General features: G+C 39.2%; 1 protein-coding gene across 1 annotated transcript in view; it reads right to left on the bottom strand.

The window, feature by feature from the left end:
* The window catches only part of LOC128362404 (disks large homolog 1-like), a 110,656-nt gene that overhangs the window by 88,208 nt on the left and 3,479 nt on the right, over nt 1-18,969 (bottom strand). Inside the window, exons 2-4 of the mRNA XM_053323149.1 lie at nt 18,367-18,537; nt 15,151-16,000; nt 14,502-14,598 (exon numbers count right to left, since the gene is read on the bottom strand). Of these exons, the coding sequence (XP_053179124.1) occupies nt 14,502-14,598; nt 15,151-16,000; nt 18,367-18,537 (1,118 nt within the window). The remainder of the gene's footprint in view (nt 1-14,501; nt 14,599-15,150; nt 16,001-18,366; nt 18,538-18,969) is intronic.

Genomic DNA, 18,969 nt, shown 5'->3' with positions numbered 1-18,969 from the left:
ATGATGCAGGTAGACAACTCAGATAAATAATGCAATGACATGAAAGGTTATTCTGAGCACAGCTACAGCTAAATCTTCAGAAACATTTCTTATGTTGAATATACTATACTTGCACATGTGCAACTATATATTTTGTATAAAGCATGAATAATTCATTCATAATGAATGCATTAACAATGTTGCAAAGCTTTAAACCTCTCCAAACACCAAATCTCTAAAAAATTGTTCTTTATTTAGACATGAAAATAAAAGAGCATCTTGAAGTGAACAATGTGTTTTTCATCCAACTTTTTCAGGCTCACACTCACAAGTTATTTTTAGCAATATGTGATATTTAATAATATATTTTTGTGTATACTTTTTTGTTTTTTCTACAATTGGTAATCTGAGATCCTCTATTGTGTGTTTACTTCTCCACTGGTGACATTTTTGGAGCTCCACGCTTGCTTTGAGATGTACAGAAAATCACCAGAGATCGCTCCTCAAACATTGAGGCCAAATACACAAATTCATGTTCTATTTCTTCCAAACAAACATTACTGCATGCCAGAATTGAGAATAACAAATACATACAACTGCATACAGGCTGAATCACTACTGTGTGATATCATCTGATGACTGATAACAGATAAAATGACATTCATTTTTACCAAAAATAAAAAATAATGACATGTTTTCGTCTTGTTTTTTATACAGACAACTCAACCTTTATTTTTATGTTTCAAAGACTCAGCATTTGGTCCTGTGCAGGTCATCCTAAAGTCCTGGCTTATGTGATAAGCTAACTGTCCTGAGACCAGCTATATGAGCCCCTCTGAGTTTGACAAGTAACAGATGGAGATCCTGCTGATGTGTGTGCGTGCACATGTACACACACACACAAATACATTCATACATCTGGGATAGCCACAGGCATTCTGGCTCATAAAACATAATGTGAGAGTAAAGATAGCATTGAATCTTACATTACCAACATGACACACTGAGTTACTGAAATAAAGAAAAGAGGATAAAACAGAAGGAAGGAAGAAAGAGGAAGGGAAGGGAGGAAGGAAGCAAGGAAGGGGGAAAAAAGAAAAAGGGAGAGCGACAGAGAGAGGGAGAGGATGCTACCTCATGTGCCTAGAAGGCATGCACTACATGTTAACATTAGTAGGTCAGCCAGCACAGAAATAACTACTGTGTGTGTGTGTGTGTGTGTGTGTGTGTGTGTGTGTGTGTGTGTGTGTGTGTGTGTGTGTGTGTGTGTGTGTGTGTGGTAACCTCATACACTCTCTACTATCCAATCGTGGTGGATTTTCCATCATTCACAGTGACCAATCAAAAAAGACTCCATACATCAACATTTTAAATATGGTCACATGATCTGCTTTTACCAGCTGTGAGTTCAGTTTCCACATGAGTGAATTTTCCTCTAAATATATCTTTGTTTCTCTAAAATGTTTCTGAATAAACCTCACAGCTGGAGGTTGAAAGTTGGAAGTTGGAAGTTGGAGAGTTGGAGGTTTTTCCAATCATTGAATTGTTTATTGAATATTTTACTTTAAAAGTCCAAGAGAGCTGGCATTGGTCTGTGTAGTTAAATAGCAAAAGGGAAAGAGTCAAGCCTCTGCAAAACAATCCAAGCATCCAACATATTGGTGTGTCAGTCATACGTACATACAGTGCCACTATGTGGCGAAATACAGACACAGCAGCACCTGGACAACATTCACAAAATATGTATTTAATCTCAAATCATGTTTAATATGAACTTTAAAAACTTTTCAAGTATTTAAAGTATTATAATAGATATATATGTAGTTATATATAGTTTTTGCCAACACTGAGAGAGAGAATGTGGGGGCTTCACATCTTATTATATTCTTCAAGAAGGTCTGTATGAGCTGAAATGTTATAGCATGCACAGCATAACACACAGTAATGCATATACATACATGTAATACAATACATGTACATAATACCTTAGCTAGCTTACCTTGCAAGACAGCTGGACTGGCGAGATCCCAACATCACAACATCATGAGAGAGAATTTGTTTTGTCAGGCTTCAATTTATTGTGTCCGAACCACCAGTTGTTCACACTGATTAGCGCTCTTCTATGAGGATTCTTGTATGATCTCGCAAATCCAGCTGCCTCACTAGGTAAGGCGGTGACAGAAAGACAGTTCATCCAATCACCTGCCAAGTCATTTTTGAAAGTGCCTGCCCACTATCTGGCATATCAGGTTAATACATGACACACTCTCTCTGGATCTGGATGTAGATGTAATATGGGTTTAAACATGTGTAAAAATGTGTATTACTTCCCTAATTTTAGTGAAAACATGATTAATTGATTGATGATATGAAAAATAAGAAAAGAGTGCATATAGGCCTAATGTGAATATTTTTATGAACTAAGTGTGAAAACAGTGCACAAGCCAAACATTAAGAACAAATGTTGTCTTCAAGTAAACACTTTTCCTCATGTCAGTCTCAACAAATCATAATTTCTATGGCAACTGTTGCACGTATACTAATGCCAGAACTACAAACCAGCACAAGAGGAACAAAGGCAACATTTTTAATCTTTTTGACTCACAATACACATGTAGAGTAGCCTTGATCTACTACATAAACCATCCTGACATTCAGAGGTCAAGGGTTCATACAGTCGTGATTACTCTCAAAGCAGTTTAATTTCCCCTCCTAAAAAACCAATGATAAGACTGAACTGAACCGATCTGCACTGGCTGCCTTTTTGTTTGTGTATGTGTGTGTGTGTGTGTGTGTGTGTGTGTGTGTGTGTGTGTGTGTGTGTGTGTGTGTGTGTGTGTGTGTGTGTGTGTGTGTGTGTGTGCGTGTGTGTGTGTAAGTACCTCCACAGAGATTAGTCATCTTCTTAATGGGATTAGCTGCTCTGGTTGTACTCAGGCATGACATAGGCTGAACAATTTAATGTTAACTAATAGTTAGTCTGTTAGCTCTCTGACTGCAGTTCATGTGAAAATTGAGGGAATACATATGCTAAAAACAAAATGAGACAACTTAGACAACTTTAATTCTACCTACTTTCTCCTACTTACTGAATACGAGCAACATTGCTTCAGTCACAAACTGGTACAACTTGTTCATAAGGCTGTCAGTGTATTGGCATCATGCTCGCATTCTTTTTCAGACCAGGTTATTTTTTAATATCTGTTCAGAGCCAAGCACTGCTCAGTCCTCGCCTCCTTGGTTTGACCCTGGTAACCAACCAGCCAAGTTTGGCTGGTTGAGGTTTGATGTGAGCTGAGTGTGAGCTGGCAAGATCCCATGTGTGGCTTCCAGATTTGACTTGATTTATGGGGGATTTGGACTTGGATAGTTTTGAGCAGCTACTGCTACAGAATTATAGAAAGCTTTGGGACAGTTTTAATGACTTTCAGTGACTAATATTGTTTTCCATAGCAACAAAGTGATACATTAAGACCCCCTCCAGATATTTTTAAAGATACATAAAAATACTTTGCTTTGAATAACAATTTGTGACATATGCCTACCATACACTAGAAGACCATGAAAAGACTTTGAAACCCTTTCACATCTAATGACAATGTGTCATAAATCAATGAGTTTTTAGTCACACACAAAGGTTTTGCAAAGATTAGGGATCTTGCAGGGTCACTATTCCAAGACTAAAACTAGAGTCCTGTTAAGATTATTTCCCATCCTGCTCATGGCTAAATTTACAAAAAGAAAATGGTGGACAATGAAGCAGAAACAGAGGCTGCTTTTGGCCACAGCTGCCCTTGTATGTGCAGTGGTTTGCTCTAAACAAAAAACAAAAAATTATAATTTAAGTTATAAAACAATCATTTCAAAAAGTGTCATCCTATACTTGTATTTTTAAGAACTTTAAAACAGCTACACAGTTTATACAGCTGCCCACAGAAACCACTTTCGACCATTAACTATCTGGACGCAGCACTTTCAGCTGTTGGACGTTGGAGTATTTCTGTTTATAAACCCTGTAAACTGCATGAAATACAGTAGAAACCACAGTAGCCTCGATAATTATACAGATGCAGAAAGTCAGAGATTTAACTCCTCCAACTGGCCCGAAATAGTGTGTGAAAAACCAGTAAATACTTTGCAGACACCACAGCAGCTGACAGAAAGTAGAGGTCATATTATACAAATAAATATTAGCTTTTACTGTTTGAATATTTGTTAATGTGACAACAGTAAACGTCAGACAACTTCATCATACATTAGTAGTTACCTGGCGTTTCTATAATGGTAATAAAACATTAAATAATATGCATATTAGCAGTTTGAATTATACTGAAGCTCCCCACGGTCTTGGAGGAAAATATTACAACAACCTGCCTTTCAGAAATATGGCGAATCAACAATTCCTTATGAGCCTGCGAAAAACACATAACTCTAGAGATTTTGTTGCCTCAACTTGCTACCAGCCACTGTTGGTTAGCTATGCTACTTTAGTGAGAGCAGACAGGAGGAATGAGAGGCAAACCATTTCATAAATGAAGATCTCTCACTAAAATACAGGCTGGATGATGGTTCAGATACACATCAAATTAAACACCAGTTCATAACCCTTTTAATTCTTCATCTATCGTGTGTGTGTGTGTGTGTGTGTGTGTGTGTATTGGTATTTGATTAGTTTTTTTGGGGCATTACAGTAACTACCTAGTTTACTCACCTAACACAGCTCGGACTGGGTTTTATGATCACCTTGCACCAAACAATCCAGATATAGGGAGCACACCACAACGATCACAAAACTCTCATGATTTCATTCCAACACTGCATATTTGTCTGTGACAGTGAAATCAGCATAATGTTTTTTTAACTCAAAACCTTCAATAACCTTATTAAAATGTATGTCTTACCCTTAAATTGACTACTCCTTCACTATAAAGTCCATTCTCAGTGTTTGCTCATTCCACACCACACCACGACTGGTTCTAAACTACTTGTGATGTTACAAATCATTCATACCAACAACCGACTACACATTATTCCCTTACAACATATCATTTGACCTAATGTCTATTTGTTGGGAACAATAACAGACATCAGTGAGTGGAGCTGTCTCATGTCAAAAAACATCTAGACTTGGTTTGAAAATATACTAAGGCTTAGATTGGTTGTCATAACCTCACTACTTCCATAGTGGTGTAGCAATGTAGTTACCACTGTAGTTATACAATTTTAAGTTTAGGAGTCTTAAAAGAAAAGGCTGTAGCAATGGTTTACGAGGAATACCTGCCTGAACTGTTTTTGGCTCTATCATGTGCCTTTTTTGGGCACTGGTACGCATTTTTCAATTTGGACTGTATCAAGGTGAAAGAGTAAATAAGGTGTTCTTATGTAATTTAGTGAAGTTAAGTGTTCAACAGTCATGACCCTGCTAAGTTTGGGAAAGATGTAGCAGGGTAGCGTAGACACTACAGGGAAACAAGCATTAGTGAGCGGCTCTCATTAATGTCAAAGCCGTAACCTCATTAATGTTAAAGCCATAACCTCTGTCCCTGGGCTAATTCCTCTTAATTACTCAGCTCCTCTTGTTGTCGGCCAGCCTTCGTGATTCCTCGCACCTCTGATACAATTCTATGGAACCGTGACGGACTGGGGATTGGATTTTGGAAGGAAGTGACACACGTTCCAAGTTGCGTCAATAGGATGTATGTTTGATGCCTATAACATGTGCAAACTTAGACTATAACACAGACAGACTTTGTAGACAGGTTGTTTGTTGTAATGTGTAATTGTTTTGTTTGTTTGTTTGTTTGTCTGTTTTATATCACAGTATATTTACATAAGGATTACAGAATGTGCTTTATGTACAGTATGCATATACAGAATATGTACTATTTAATCATCATCAAACTCTATCTTTTGTAACTGTTTTGATTGAGAGACCCCTAGTGGCAGACATTAAATATTGTGGGTTTAAAATCAAGCGAAATCTTGTATGCAAAAATCCTAACAAAAATGAACTAAAATGCATTCGATTTCACATGCAACACACATTACTGCTGCTGTTTATTCATTACTGAAATTGATGTAACCCTAGTTGCTATTGCTATTCTCTACCGTAACTACATTACTAGAATTAGAGCATTTTTCTCAGTGAACCCCACATAAAACAGCACGTCATTCAGAAGACCAATTGCAAGTGAAATAAGTAAAGATACCTTACATTGCTTGAAGAGTTGCGATGGTCCATCTTCACATGTGGCCCTTGTGCTGGCCCAGTAGGTGTGAGCCCTACTACAGGCAACGCTATCCAGACATCTACAGACTGAGTCCAATTCTTCACAACAAGTGTGGATCCTACAGAGCCAAGGGGATGTTTAATCTTTTGAAGAGGGTCTCATGAAGTGAGCTAACCTGTGACAGCCGCTCTACATCGCAGAGTTAGTCCTACTGCAGATGCATAGCTCCGGGCTCAATAGTCCTATGGCTGCTTGTAAAGTTCTCCTCCTCTCATGCCCTCACCGTTGATTAATTTGTCAGCCGTGACCCCTCCTCACGGTTACATCACAATGCCAGCTGGGCAGTTACACAGATGGATGGATCGGTGGAATGATGTGGCTGTGCGTTTTCAAGCAAAAGCGAGAAAAATAACTCCAAACCAAAGCTCGGTATGCAAGGAACTTAAATGCTCATGTACTCTTCTTGCACTGTCTCTTTACCTCGATCTTTGTGTGTCTCTCTCATTATTTTCTCTCTTTTCTTGTCTTTGTCCGTCCTAAAATAGCTCCACCTCTGTAAAGTCTATTAGCAGCCTAAGGTAAGCCTCTTAAGAGAGACTCTTGCTCTCTTGGAGCACGGGAGGCCAGTGACACTCAGTAAGCCCAAACAACAATCACACACTGATAAAACCAGGGTGGGATTTAAGACTGGATATCTCAGAGAGGAAAAGAGGATTGGGAAAGATAGTGAGGAGTATACATTATCTTCAAACAATCGGTTTTAAAACTGATTTCAATTATTTTGAGGATTTAATGAGGAAAAGATGTCCCTTTCAACAAAAATGATTCCAAAACCAGTCGACACACTGCAGACATCACTTTGTCTCTATTACACAACCGGAATTGCTTTATTTCTCATCCCAAGTACTCTACTGTAAACTTCAATTTTGACATTTATGTTACAATTACACAAGCTGGCAACCTGTTTGATTGGCCTGCACTTTGTGGATTGATCTATTTCTCATTTGATGACTGGATGCTCAGTTATTCAGTGCATACACCAGAATTTTAAAACTAGTCTTTTGTATATGTTAGCCTGTTTTCCAAAGAATCAATGCAGGGTTAGACAGGGCTCCAAACAAATATGGGAAAAAAGAAATAAATCAAGCAGGATGAGAAAGGATGTACTGAAACATTGTTCAGCAGTAATCTAGCAGACATGAGCTCACGGAACACCCTCTGTTTTTAATCCATTATCTTGATGAGATAAATGAGATTAACCAGATGAATGTGAGATGGAATCCCTGCAGCCTGTCTGTATATTTACCAACAGACTGCAGACTTAGGCATGAGAGAGTGTGTGTCATTCCTGTCACACTTTCATTTATCAGAGTTGAAAGCTTAGGCCAAAAGTTCAGGTCTTCTTTAGAAATTCGGAGTAGAGCTTATAGCTTGACAATACTTACTTATGCCAGTGACAGCTTGATTCTCTGTCCAGTTCCAAACTTAGACTCACTGTGTTTGCTGTACAACAGAAGGTCATGCTCCTAATAGCTAATTCCTTATAAGCAAGCCCATGAACTGGCTGCAAGTCAGTATTCTAAGACGACGGGTTGACCTAGTGGTCAATCCTTCAAGACAAAAGGGGTCAAATCAGGGCCTAATCAAGAACCAAATAATCTGAGGACAAGTCCAATACTGTGCACAGCCCTGAGTAAAACGAGTCTCAATCAAATCAAGCGAGCTTTAGGCTGAATCAAAAAGCCAGACCACTCCTGTGACTCCCAAGCCTGAACTTGGATTTTCCCAGCATGCATTCAATGTTTTTTTGTTTGTTTTTTTCTGTTAGCTATCACAAAACATCAAGAATCTCAGGAAGATAGTCTGGATTTACACATGCAGGATCAGGTGGTTTAGTTTATTCTAATATGCAGGAGAAAAGTCAGTGACAAAGTAAGAGAAAGGAGAGAACATGAAGCAAGTTCTAATGACTGATGACAATATTAAACTATTTTATCTTAATATTCACAAATTAGTTATGTTACGTGGTGTTACTCTATGTAGCATTTGCACTTCATCATAAAAGGAGAACAGTTCAGTATCACTGCTTTAAATTAGGCCATGTGCTTTTTCATGCATGTGCATGTACATACAGTATGTGCATAATGTATGCGTTTACTTTTGCTAGCCTAGTTTTTAGCCAAGTATTTCGTTCTGCCTTGGGACAGTGGGATAACTTGTCAACCAGCGAATCAGTCAGCTCTCTTCACAGCTGGCCAGTCAGATAGCTCGTCTTCTGAAGTGTGTGTCCTATCAACCCAGTTTCTTGTCTCTCCGGGTGTCACATGTTGTCAGACCAACAGCTGAGCAACAGCTCGGCATTCCCATTAGAGCCAGTTCACTAAAGCACAGTCTGTTCCGTTATATCACCTTATAGCTCATTCATTCACAAATTGCAGCAAGCCAGCCATACAGTAAGCAAATCTGTCTCCAATTGCATGTGGTTAATTGTAAGCAGGTGCACTTAGTTTCCCTTCATTCACTAAACCCGTAATTTATCGTGAAATGCTTCATCTGGATGTGTTAAGTAGAATTTCCCCAAGGACTACAGGTGTTAGTTTTTTTGTTGTTGTTGTTTTTCCTTAAGATAATTTCTCTGTGTGATCACAGTGTGTGGTTACAATCACACACATCATGTGACGACATCTGTCACATACAATAAAAGCTTACTAAGTACTTCACAGACAAAACTCCAAATGACATTAAAAATTACAGTAATGAATGAATGAATGACACTGATCACAAAAACTTGATCATTCACATATTAGAGGGATGTCTGTCCACTGTCACATCCTCTTTTGCCATGTCCTGATTTGTATTACTGACCTCTGTGCTTCCCCCTCTGTTCTACTTCAACCTGCTCTCTTCCTGTGTCTCACCTTGGTAGTAAGGATACAGATGCAGTCCATCCTCAACCATCCAACTGGCAAACTTTCACCAAAACATCTCCCAGCTGTAACTTTCTCATTCCACCACCATTCAGCTGCTTGTTGCTGTCGGTGACATCCTTCTGCTGTCTGTCCATCTCCGTCTCCTCCTTCTCGCCCTCTTCTTTCGTTCCTCAATCTCTCTCTCCTCCCTTTCTCATGTCATCTCCACCTGTCCTTCCATCAGAGCAGCCAAAGAGGACTTCTCCGCTGAAATAGAGGCCGACTCGGAAACATGGCAGCTGTCCCGGTATACCTCCACCCGCCCCCCTGTTTTCCAGCTGCTGTCTTTGTTTTATGGCAGCTGGTAGCCACATTTTGACCCCAGAGAGTGCACAGCACAGAATATGCATCCGCACACATGCAGAACGCACTCAGTACACACACAAAAAAAAAAAAACGGATCGGCAAACATGCGGAGACTGGAGCACATACGCATACACATGGATGCACAGGCAAACACTCAAACAGACAGACCCGTTTACACAGACATAAGCACACACACAAATACATATACTACACACAAACACTCCACTCTGCTGTTTTATCAGGTCAGTCTCTGTTTGGCAGCAAGTGGGGGGTTTAGACTGAGTGAACAACAGTAATAGCGGTATAGCAATGGATGCTCCACTTTCAACTTTGACTGTGGAAGTTAGAGCTCCACAGTTAGAGCCCGAAGCTTTACACAGATATGGGATTTCACTCACTCAGGATGTCAGGCTTTTTTTTAAGGGCACAACATCCACCAAGTGATGTTACAATATAGTGTACTATACATACTATACCACACCATATACTTCTGCATTTCATACAGTGAAGAGCACAGAGAAATGGGAAAGTTAGAAAAAAAATATAAAGTAGAAGTGTCACTTTTCTGGCAATGTCAACAAAAACTGAAAATGTTTAAGCTTTGTAATAAGCAGAATTTATGGTATAGCTGTTTTATTGGATTGCATTAAATTGCACAGGTGTTCCTAAATAATAATGTGTTTGATAAGTGCATCTCTCAAACCCCAAATATGCAGCATAACATAAAGTCACACATATAGACAGAATTTTATATTTGATTCTGTTACTGTCCTACTCTACTTCTGTCCAACTCCATCCTCCACTGGCCCTGCACTCATTGTTGGTTCCCTCCTGATGCTCTTCATTGCCAACAAAAAGTTGTGCTAGAAAGTTTGTGCTAATGAACATTACTATTTGCCAAGACTCATTTTCACTTACAGCCTCTTTTAAGACTAGTATCTTGTTCATGAAACAATGCAATGATGGAGAATTAACAATACAACATGTAAGAGGTTTTCTGTAAATTGCACTTCAATCCATTTGAACTTTGGTCACTTAACACAAGTGGGAAGGGAAATCCTTATAATATCATTACAAATAAAAATGAATTAAAATTGATGTTCCATAGTGGAAAGCTACTGTCCACCCCTGTTTTAAATAACTATTGGAACACAAGGAAAACATTAGCAACAAATACCGCATTGTCTGAATAAAGCTAATATTCAGATGAAAACACAAATGTTGCCTGGTGTATGGGAGTAATATAAAAAAGCTTTAATATAAGTCAAAGGAAATTAATATCAGCACAATTTCCCAAGACATGTGCTATCAGATCAAAGAAACAATGAGAACAGTGGAAACCTGAAGATAAACACTACACAAAACCATTCAAATTTCCATTCAACAAAATCAACAAGACAAAATCAGTTACATGAGCCTACCCCTGAGCTCACTCTGCTGACTACTCTCGACAATAAAATGTTAACGATCTGAATTGATTCTTCTTGTCATATTATGCAATGCAATATAAGCCAACATTCAAACAGCCAGAATGCATAAACTCTCAATCCATCTAATTCTGCTATCTGCAGCTAACAGAAGCCCTCCAAAAAGAGACAGGTTATCACCAATAAAAACATATTTCCCCTATATCACAAGCATTTCCATATGAGTGCAGTGATATGTTAACATAGAGAAACAAATCAGGATGATTCTAGATGAAAACCTGTGATTCAAACCACAATTTTGAGTCACTCCTCTATGAAATATTAAAAGCAGTCGCCGATATGAAGGGGGATACCATCCCCCTTGGGTTGTTTAGTTGAATGTGTTTGTCTAGCCTGCCTGACTCATTGATCCTTTATCTGACTGAGGTTTGCACAAGTTAATCTATGGCCCAAACCACAACTCTGAAATATCACTAGTATAACTGTGCTGTGCATTGATAAATCCATGGCACTGTCCGTGGTGCTAAAGTAGTAGACAGACTAATTGCGCCTCTGTCCCTCAGTCCCACCCTTCTGTCAAGTTCTTGTGGGATCTATAATATTATCTAAACTATAAATGACATGCATAAATACTCAATTTTATACTTTTATACGTTTTAGACAATATACTACATAGAGTAGTGTCACCTTTATGGTCATGTTCATTAGCAACGTGTAATTGCGGAACAGAGAGAGGGTATTAGAGACACAACGTTCCCTGTAGGATTCCCACAATATTCTTATAATATTTCTATGATCTTTCAGTAGCATCTGTGCTGCTGAAAATACAACCCCAGGATGGGCAATTCCACAGTAGGAGCAGTCAGAGAGAACAGGTAGTTCAACAACAGCAAGGCCAGAAAGAGGCAGTTCAGATTCTAAGAAGGATCAGGAAGAAAGAACAAATTATGAAATTCATGAATGCTGAAAAGAAAAGCAAGCAAAGGAGATATATCCATATAACAAAATGAATGCTGCTAGACCAGAGATGGTTGGAAAATACAAGCATGTTGCAAAGAAGTGGATCAAGGTAAAGGTGGTTGTATCAAGGATAACAAAAAGGCAAAAAAGTGCACAGCAACAGTCTCTCTGTCAGAGAATACATAGCCACAGAACCTCAGACTTGCACAAGGCAGCTGAGAAAACAGTGGAAAGGGCAAAAGAGAAAACAATGGAAATCTTGACTGCTGAGATGATGTGGGATCAGTTTATGACCACTGACAGGGTGTTAAGAACTGTTTATAAAATCGCTAAATCCAGACGGTCATACACTGACCTAGAAACAGACACAAACATCCAAGTCCTGAATGGATTGGACATGGGAATAACTTTACATTGTGCAATTATCAGCCAGTATGTAGCAACATAACTGAGAAAAACAATCATTGCAAGTGTTTCTAGAAAGCAATTCAAAGGTTTCCATTCTGGTTGATGAGTCAACCACCATCAGCAAAACAATCAATATTAATAATCTATGTCAGAGGATGTGTAGGCGACAACAAAGAGCCACTGACATTCCTTTTAGATTTTTAGAGCTCCCGACAATCATTGCAAAGGTAATTCATACAGTAAAGCTTAATAATAGATCATTAACAGAAGACATTTTAAAGGAGTGGCCTGTTTGTTTTGCATGTTATGGTGCCTCACTCATGCTTGCAAACAAGTCAGGTGTGGTGAACAGAGTGGCCAAACAGTTCCCTGGCACTTGATTTGGCACTGTATGAACCACTGCTTGCAGCTGAATGTAGGAGATGCTGTTGAGGAGGCTGCAGGTCTAAATCAAGCTGAAACCTGTACATTGCTGCACTAGTTGACTGCAAGTTGTGAGACACATTCAATGTATTATCAATGCAGTTAACAAGATGGATGGCTTCCAGCTACAGAACTGTGAAAGCTGCTTCATGGTCTATGCCATCGGCTCTGTAGTCCAACCTTTGTGCTCAACCTAAGACTTGATTTCTTCCTCTCTGCAAGATAAAAGTATGGCACTGAGTGACAGTGCAGATGCATCACTCAGTCAACAGATTCAGGTACTAAAATCCATGGCTGCCTCCCTGGGTCTGAAGACACAGGGAGGTAGTGGAGTTGTGTCAGATATGACGGTGCAATTAACCAGGGGTTGTTTTTAAAACCCTGGTAGGAAGTTTTGAGCAAAGAATGGGGTGTCTATCAGGCAAGCTGCATGACAAAGACAAAAATCAGCAGCTCCTTGCCAATATCAAAACCATGCAGCCTTTAATTGGCCAGTGGTGTGTGGGGTGAAATATGCTGAAAGAAAAAAGAGAAAAGTAGGCCTCTAAAAAAGCTAAAGCCTCTGTTAAACAAACAGACAACACACTTGTCGTATCCACTGCTGAATGCAAATGAATATTATAAATGGAATTAGGGCCACCATGAAACTCAAAAGTTTATCAGCTTTAATTTTCAGTAAATGTGTTAGTCCTCCAGTGAACGTTTTTCCCCAGGATGTTAGAAGTCTCGGCTAGTAGTAACCGAGTACTAGTAGACAAACTTTTTCTTCATTTATAGATTACATTCCTTTTCCTAATGATTTCAGGGGTGCAAATGTGTTTATTTTCAATAATCTTCAAATTTCTGTCTGAGAAACATGTTTATACAAGACCTGCTTGAATAAACTCAGTGCACTGCATGAATTGCATTTACTTATTATTTTAATACACAGCCATAAAAAGACAACTTTTGTATCGAGAGAACGACGATAACTCGAAGATAACAATGTCCTTTGGGAGGTGTACATAGGTGAGAGAGAGAGAGAGAGTGTGTGTGTGTGTGTGTGTGTGTGTGTGTGTGTGTGTGTGTGTGTGTGTGTGTGTGTGTGTGTGTTGGTTGGTGATGTAGCGTGTACCTGTTATAGCAGGTTAAATAACCGCTTACTGCTTACATGAAAACAATTCTTTTGTACAAGACAGTGTTACATAAATGACAAATGACAAACTACGCACAGGCAGGGGGCAGACAGCAAAACATGGTGTATAAGAGTGAAAACAAAACAACAAACCACTGGAACCAACACAAAATTAGAGTAAAACCATACTGTATAATAATTAAGCCCAAAAAAGCCAAAAAAGCTTAGGAAGAGAAAAGACATGTATTCAGTTTTACAAACATACAGAGAAAGAGAGAGAGAGGGAACTAATATGAAAGAGAAGCTCAGTCGAAAAAAAAAGTTTAGCCATTGTTGTAACACCATTGGTAAACTTGTCAAAAAAACTATTTGACTACGGAAACTTGAATCTGATAAGGTTATCAAGACCATGAAAGCCACATGGAAACTCTTTCCAAGCTCTACTGGACTCTTGGAAACAACACACAAACGCACACACAAAATAGTTACTCCAAGACTACTAGCATCTCAGATTCTCTGTTTTCTCTGCCACTTCTCTAACCTCAAGGTTGCCACCCAACAACCGAGACCAGCCACCTTCAGATAGGAGCAATGTTTTGTCCTTATCTGACTGCTATCAACTGCTATTAACCATTAGCAGATTTCCTGCAGGTTTCCTCAGACAAAATAACCAGAGCTGTCTTACCTTGTTGGGGGTCAGTGGGCTTGTAGCTGGCCTGGGGCTGGCTAGACCATGAGTAGGGCTGGCGGATGTGACCTTTAATGGCCCAGGGCTGGTTGGACTAGGAAGAGAGATCAAGGAGAGAGGTTGTCTGGATATGAACTCTGAAAACTGTCAGTTAGTATTGTGTCATCTACACCTGAATTCAAAGAGTAAAAAAATAAATGCAGTGTTTTATGTTAAAATTAGCCACTTAACCAATGTGATGTAAATACATCACACCAACGATGGAACTAAATACATTATATAATTTCATCTCTACATGATTCCTTAAATTTAAAATGACAAGGCTGATGGAACAAAAACTTAAAGAGTTTAATTATCCCAAATCCAGAACATGATTACTTTTTCTGTCCTCACAACACCCCTCAGATTGATTAAGGTTTTCGTGAAATTGGTTTTATGTTTTGATTTCTTGGGGGAATAGATAGAAGAAATAGGTTAGTTTGCATGAGCAGCATAACTAGTATAGCTGATGCTTGTGTGCACATGTATGATGTTATTTGCTCACAGTATTTTTGATCTGAACTTTCAGGGCATCCTTTATCAATTGATTGAACAAAGTGTTGCCAAAGGCTGCACTGTATACTGTGACATTAAATGTTTAATATACCTTAGACGAGCCCCTTTGTTCAGTGGGCCTGGAGGACCTGTGGGGCTACAGCTGCCGAAGGTAGATTTTTCCTGGTTGAAGCTGGTTGGACTCTGGCTGGGAGTGACTTTGTCTATGCCTGGGTCATTGCTGGTGGTAAGAGCCGTAGAGATGATGGCACTATCTGTGACTGTGTTGGGACCTGGGCTGGTGCTTGGAGTGGTGATGGTGGGAGCAAATGTGTCTAAAGTGGTAGGAGATACAAGGCCTTGGATGGTGCTGGCAACAAGGGCTGAGACAGTCTCCAGGTTGAGGTCAGTAGAGGCAGGATCAGTTTGTAGACTGGCAGAGGTACTAGAGCTTTCTAAAGAAACACTCGAGTTGGTGGCAGCAAGATGTGGCTTTGTTCCATTTACTGATACTTCAGTAGGCGTTTTTATGGATGAAGTTTCTATACCATTCACTGTAACTCCAGCAGAGGGAGATGATGGCTGAGAGGTCTCCTCTGCTGTGAAGTTGGAGACCCCAGGCTGGACAGGAGGAAGAGGGGCCCGGTACTTGACCTTGGCTGGCTGTGACTGAGGCGTGCTGGACTGCGTTGTAGGGGAAGATGGCTTTGATGCAGGTATTCCAGATGGGATTGGAGGAGCAGGGTACTTGATTGACTTGCGCTTGGGGATTAGAGGTTTGGACTCGGATGAATCAACAGAAGCCTGAGGGCTAAGGGCATCAGAGGTTGGCTGTGGCTGTGGCTGGACTGTGGCCTCTTCCGGCTGGATGCAGGAGGCAGCAGGGTTCACTTGACTGTCGATCTGGTCCACAGAACACTTACTGTCTGCAAGGAGAGTCAATTCATAGTACTCCTGGATGTCTGGAAATAAACAAAGAGAGATTAGAGCCACGATAAGTGACTAAAGAGTTCTGTGGATAGGTAAATGAAGAGCCTCATTGAAGGAATGGATAAATGAATACACTGAGAAAAGGCTTTACCCAACCACAGATCATGGAGATTAGATATGAAACAATAAGTCAATTAATAAATAAGGTAAGGTAAGGTAAGGTAAGGTAAGGTAAGGTAACTTTGTTTGTACCCAAAGATAGATTTGGTTCACAGTTTAAGTGATTTACCCCAACAGTCTCAAATGTGAAAATTTGCTACTTTTCTGTGTTTTGGATAATTGAATATATTTGGATTGGACAAAACATTTTGGGCCCTAGAAAACTGTGATGAAGATTATACTATTTGGAAAGATGGATTCACTGTATCCTCCAAATGTAATAGACACTCTTCATTGCTACTGATGCAAGCAAAATGAAGCATCACAAAAGATACAGTTTTTGCTGAATCTCAAAGATAGTCATGTACATATGGCGAGATACCCAATGTACCTTTATCTTTCTCTATGCTATTATGTTTTGTTCTCTGTGCATATGATGGGTTGCATGCACAATATAAAATCCTACTTTATACACTAGTGACATCTAGTGGCAGTATGAGGATACTACTATCATAGTTAAATGAAACAACAGCTGCTGTCCAGGGATCCCCACCTAAAAGACATGAATAGCTCACTAGTTCCACTCTCTTTTCCCACTTTATAAGTAAGCACTGACAGTATGTATCAGTACGTGTGCCTGCTGTGATCACCAATTCACTTTGTCACCAATCCACCTTCAGACTTGACTGGCAACACTTACTGTAATCATACATATGTTTATGAACTCGGGTTGCCAAATTATAAAGGTTCAACGGTCATTTAAGAGATAATTAAGACGAAGAAATAAACAGGCATCAAGGACGGTAATTACACATTAGTATTACACACACATAGTTATGGACACACAGTAAATTCAAACATATTACATGATAGATTAAGTTGATCAATGTCTTTACCATCAATAAAGGGAATCAAACATTCACATACACATAAAACAAAATTAAGAATATGCTATTTCAAAATACAACTTTAACACTGCAGCTTGGTCAAAGGACAAATTGCACAAAACAGGAACTAAGTGTCATGTTGAGTGAACAACACAAAATAGAGAGGGAGGTGTTACTGTCAGAGTTGAAAGTGTGGGCGTGGCTCAAAGCAGGTAGGATCAGGAACTAAGAACCAGTTTGTCGTCATGCACATAACCACAGACACACACATGTGCCTGATAGTTTTCTTCCAATAAGCGACCACATGCAGCACTAAGTTAGACACAGACTGTTAACTCTTGAAAGGAATGTATATGTCATACACATTTTCTAAATTTGTGCCTACAAAGAAGTCTGTGTTTCTATGACAGGCCACGTCACGCCAACATCTCTGGGTTCTGAGCCTCGGTTTCTGCTGAACAGTCATGTGATAAGCTGTTTCAAACATATTGTAGACACCATGAAAACAAGTGCTACCAGTTACATGAAGCCTTCTGTCTGGTGTCTTAGTAGCCTACTGTCTCACATTTTCATTCAGACCAAAACAAATGAACACACACTCCACAATTTCAAACACACAATATATTTCCTAACTGACTCCATGCATTCCTACATTAACCTTTTACACCTGATCACTTACTAAATGCAAGAACCTGATCACTTACTAAAATAAACAGTATAGTGATACAGTGATCCTGATACTGTTGTAAAGAGCAACACAAGAACCAAAAGGGTCAGTCCAGCCAATTTACAAAAAACAGTGGTATCTAGTCATGCAATGAGATTTCTGCCAACTCTCCAATACAGAAGAAGTCAATGGATTTTAGTGTATGATGCCAAAAGCATTAAAAAAACTGCTATTTATCTCAGGTACTCTAGATAATCGAAATATGTCACTTTAAACTATTGTCTTTAAGGACTGTTTTCTACTGAAGGTAGAAAATTGTGTTTTTGAAACTCAGCATGGCAGAATATCAATAGGGTAAGACGGAAAATATGTTCTTTGGGTGAAATGACCTTTCATTTAACTTAACTATGCTGATTTATATCCTTGGTCTATGGTTACATAAAATGTGGCTTGGGGCAAGAAAGTATGCAGATGAAGGCATAAAAGTGTAGATGAAGTTGCTGTAATATGTATTTAATGTCAGAACAGGAAATACTTTAAGCATAGCTTATTTTTTTATAGACACAAGTTTAACCCACATTCACACTGCGAGCAATACAATTGACACCTCATCCAAGGAATATATCTATATACAATATAGGTATAGAGAATATGTATAGATGGGTTGACTGGCTGTGATTCTTACCAAGCAGGGCGCTGAAGAGCTGGCTCTGGAAAACATTGATGACTCTGTCCAGAGACTGCTGCAGCTGGCTGTCTTCCTCTACAGAGCCTTGTTTGGTCCGGTTCTGACTCTGCTGCCTCTGGTCTAGTTTGGCCCGGTACTGCTGCAGAAGCTCTAGGGCTCGCTGAGCATCTGAATACAACATACAAGTAAACAACATAAGCCTTTTTTCCCCACATGTTGCTCTTGAAGATAAAGGAAGAGAAAAAATCTCCAGGCACTCTTAAGTAAAGCAATGAGATTAGTTACTGGATATTAAAAACCTTTTTTAAATTGAGGATTAATATGTTCAAAACTCTGAGGGTCAATAGCAGGGCTGAGTTTATATGAAACAGATTAATATTGTGTGTTGACACAGGTGTTATTAATCAGTCATCTGGCTTTTAACCTGCTTTATTGTTCCTAAGAATGCCTGGGTAATGTTTTCTCTCATTTTCTGCCACAGCTTAAGCCCCTTTTCAGTGTTTGGCAGTCACAAATAGCAAATTTGACAGCAATTAAAAATCAAAAGTATAGAAAATCCTTAGTACTTTCAAGAATATCAATTGTTTTAGAAAGCTGCCT

The sequence above is a fragment of the Scomber japonicus genome, chromosome 7 (genome assembly GCF_027409825.1).
Source record: "Scomber japonicus isolate fScoJap1 chromosome 7, fScoJap1.pri, whole genome shotgun sequence".
NCBI lineage: Eukaryota > Metazoa > Chordata > Actinopteri > Scombriformes > Scombridae > Scomber > Scomber japonicus.
This window is presented reverse-complemented; position numbering and strand designations above follow the sequence as displayed.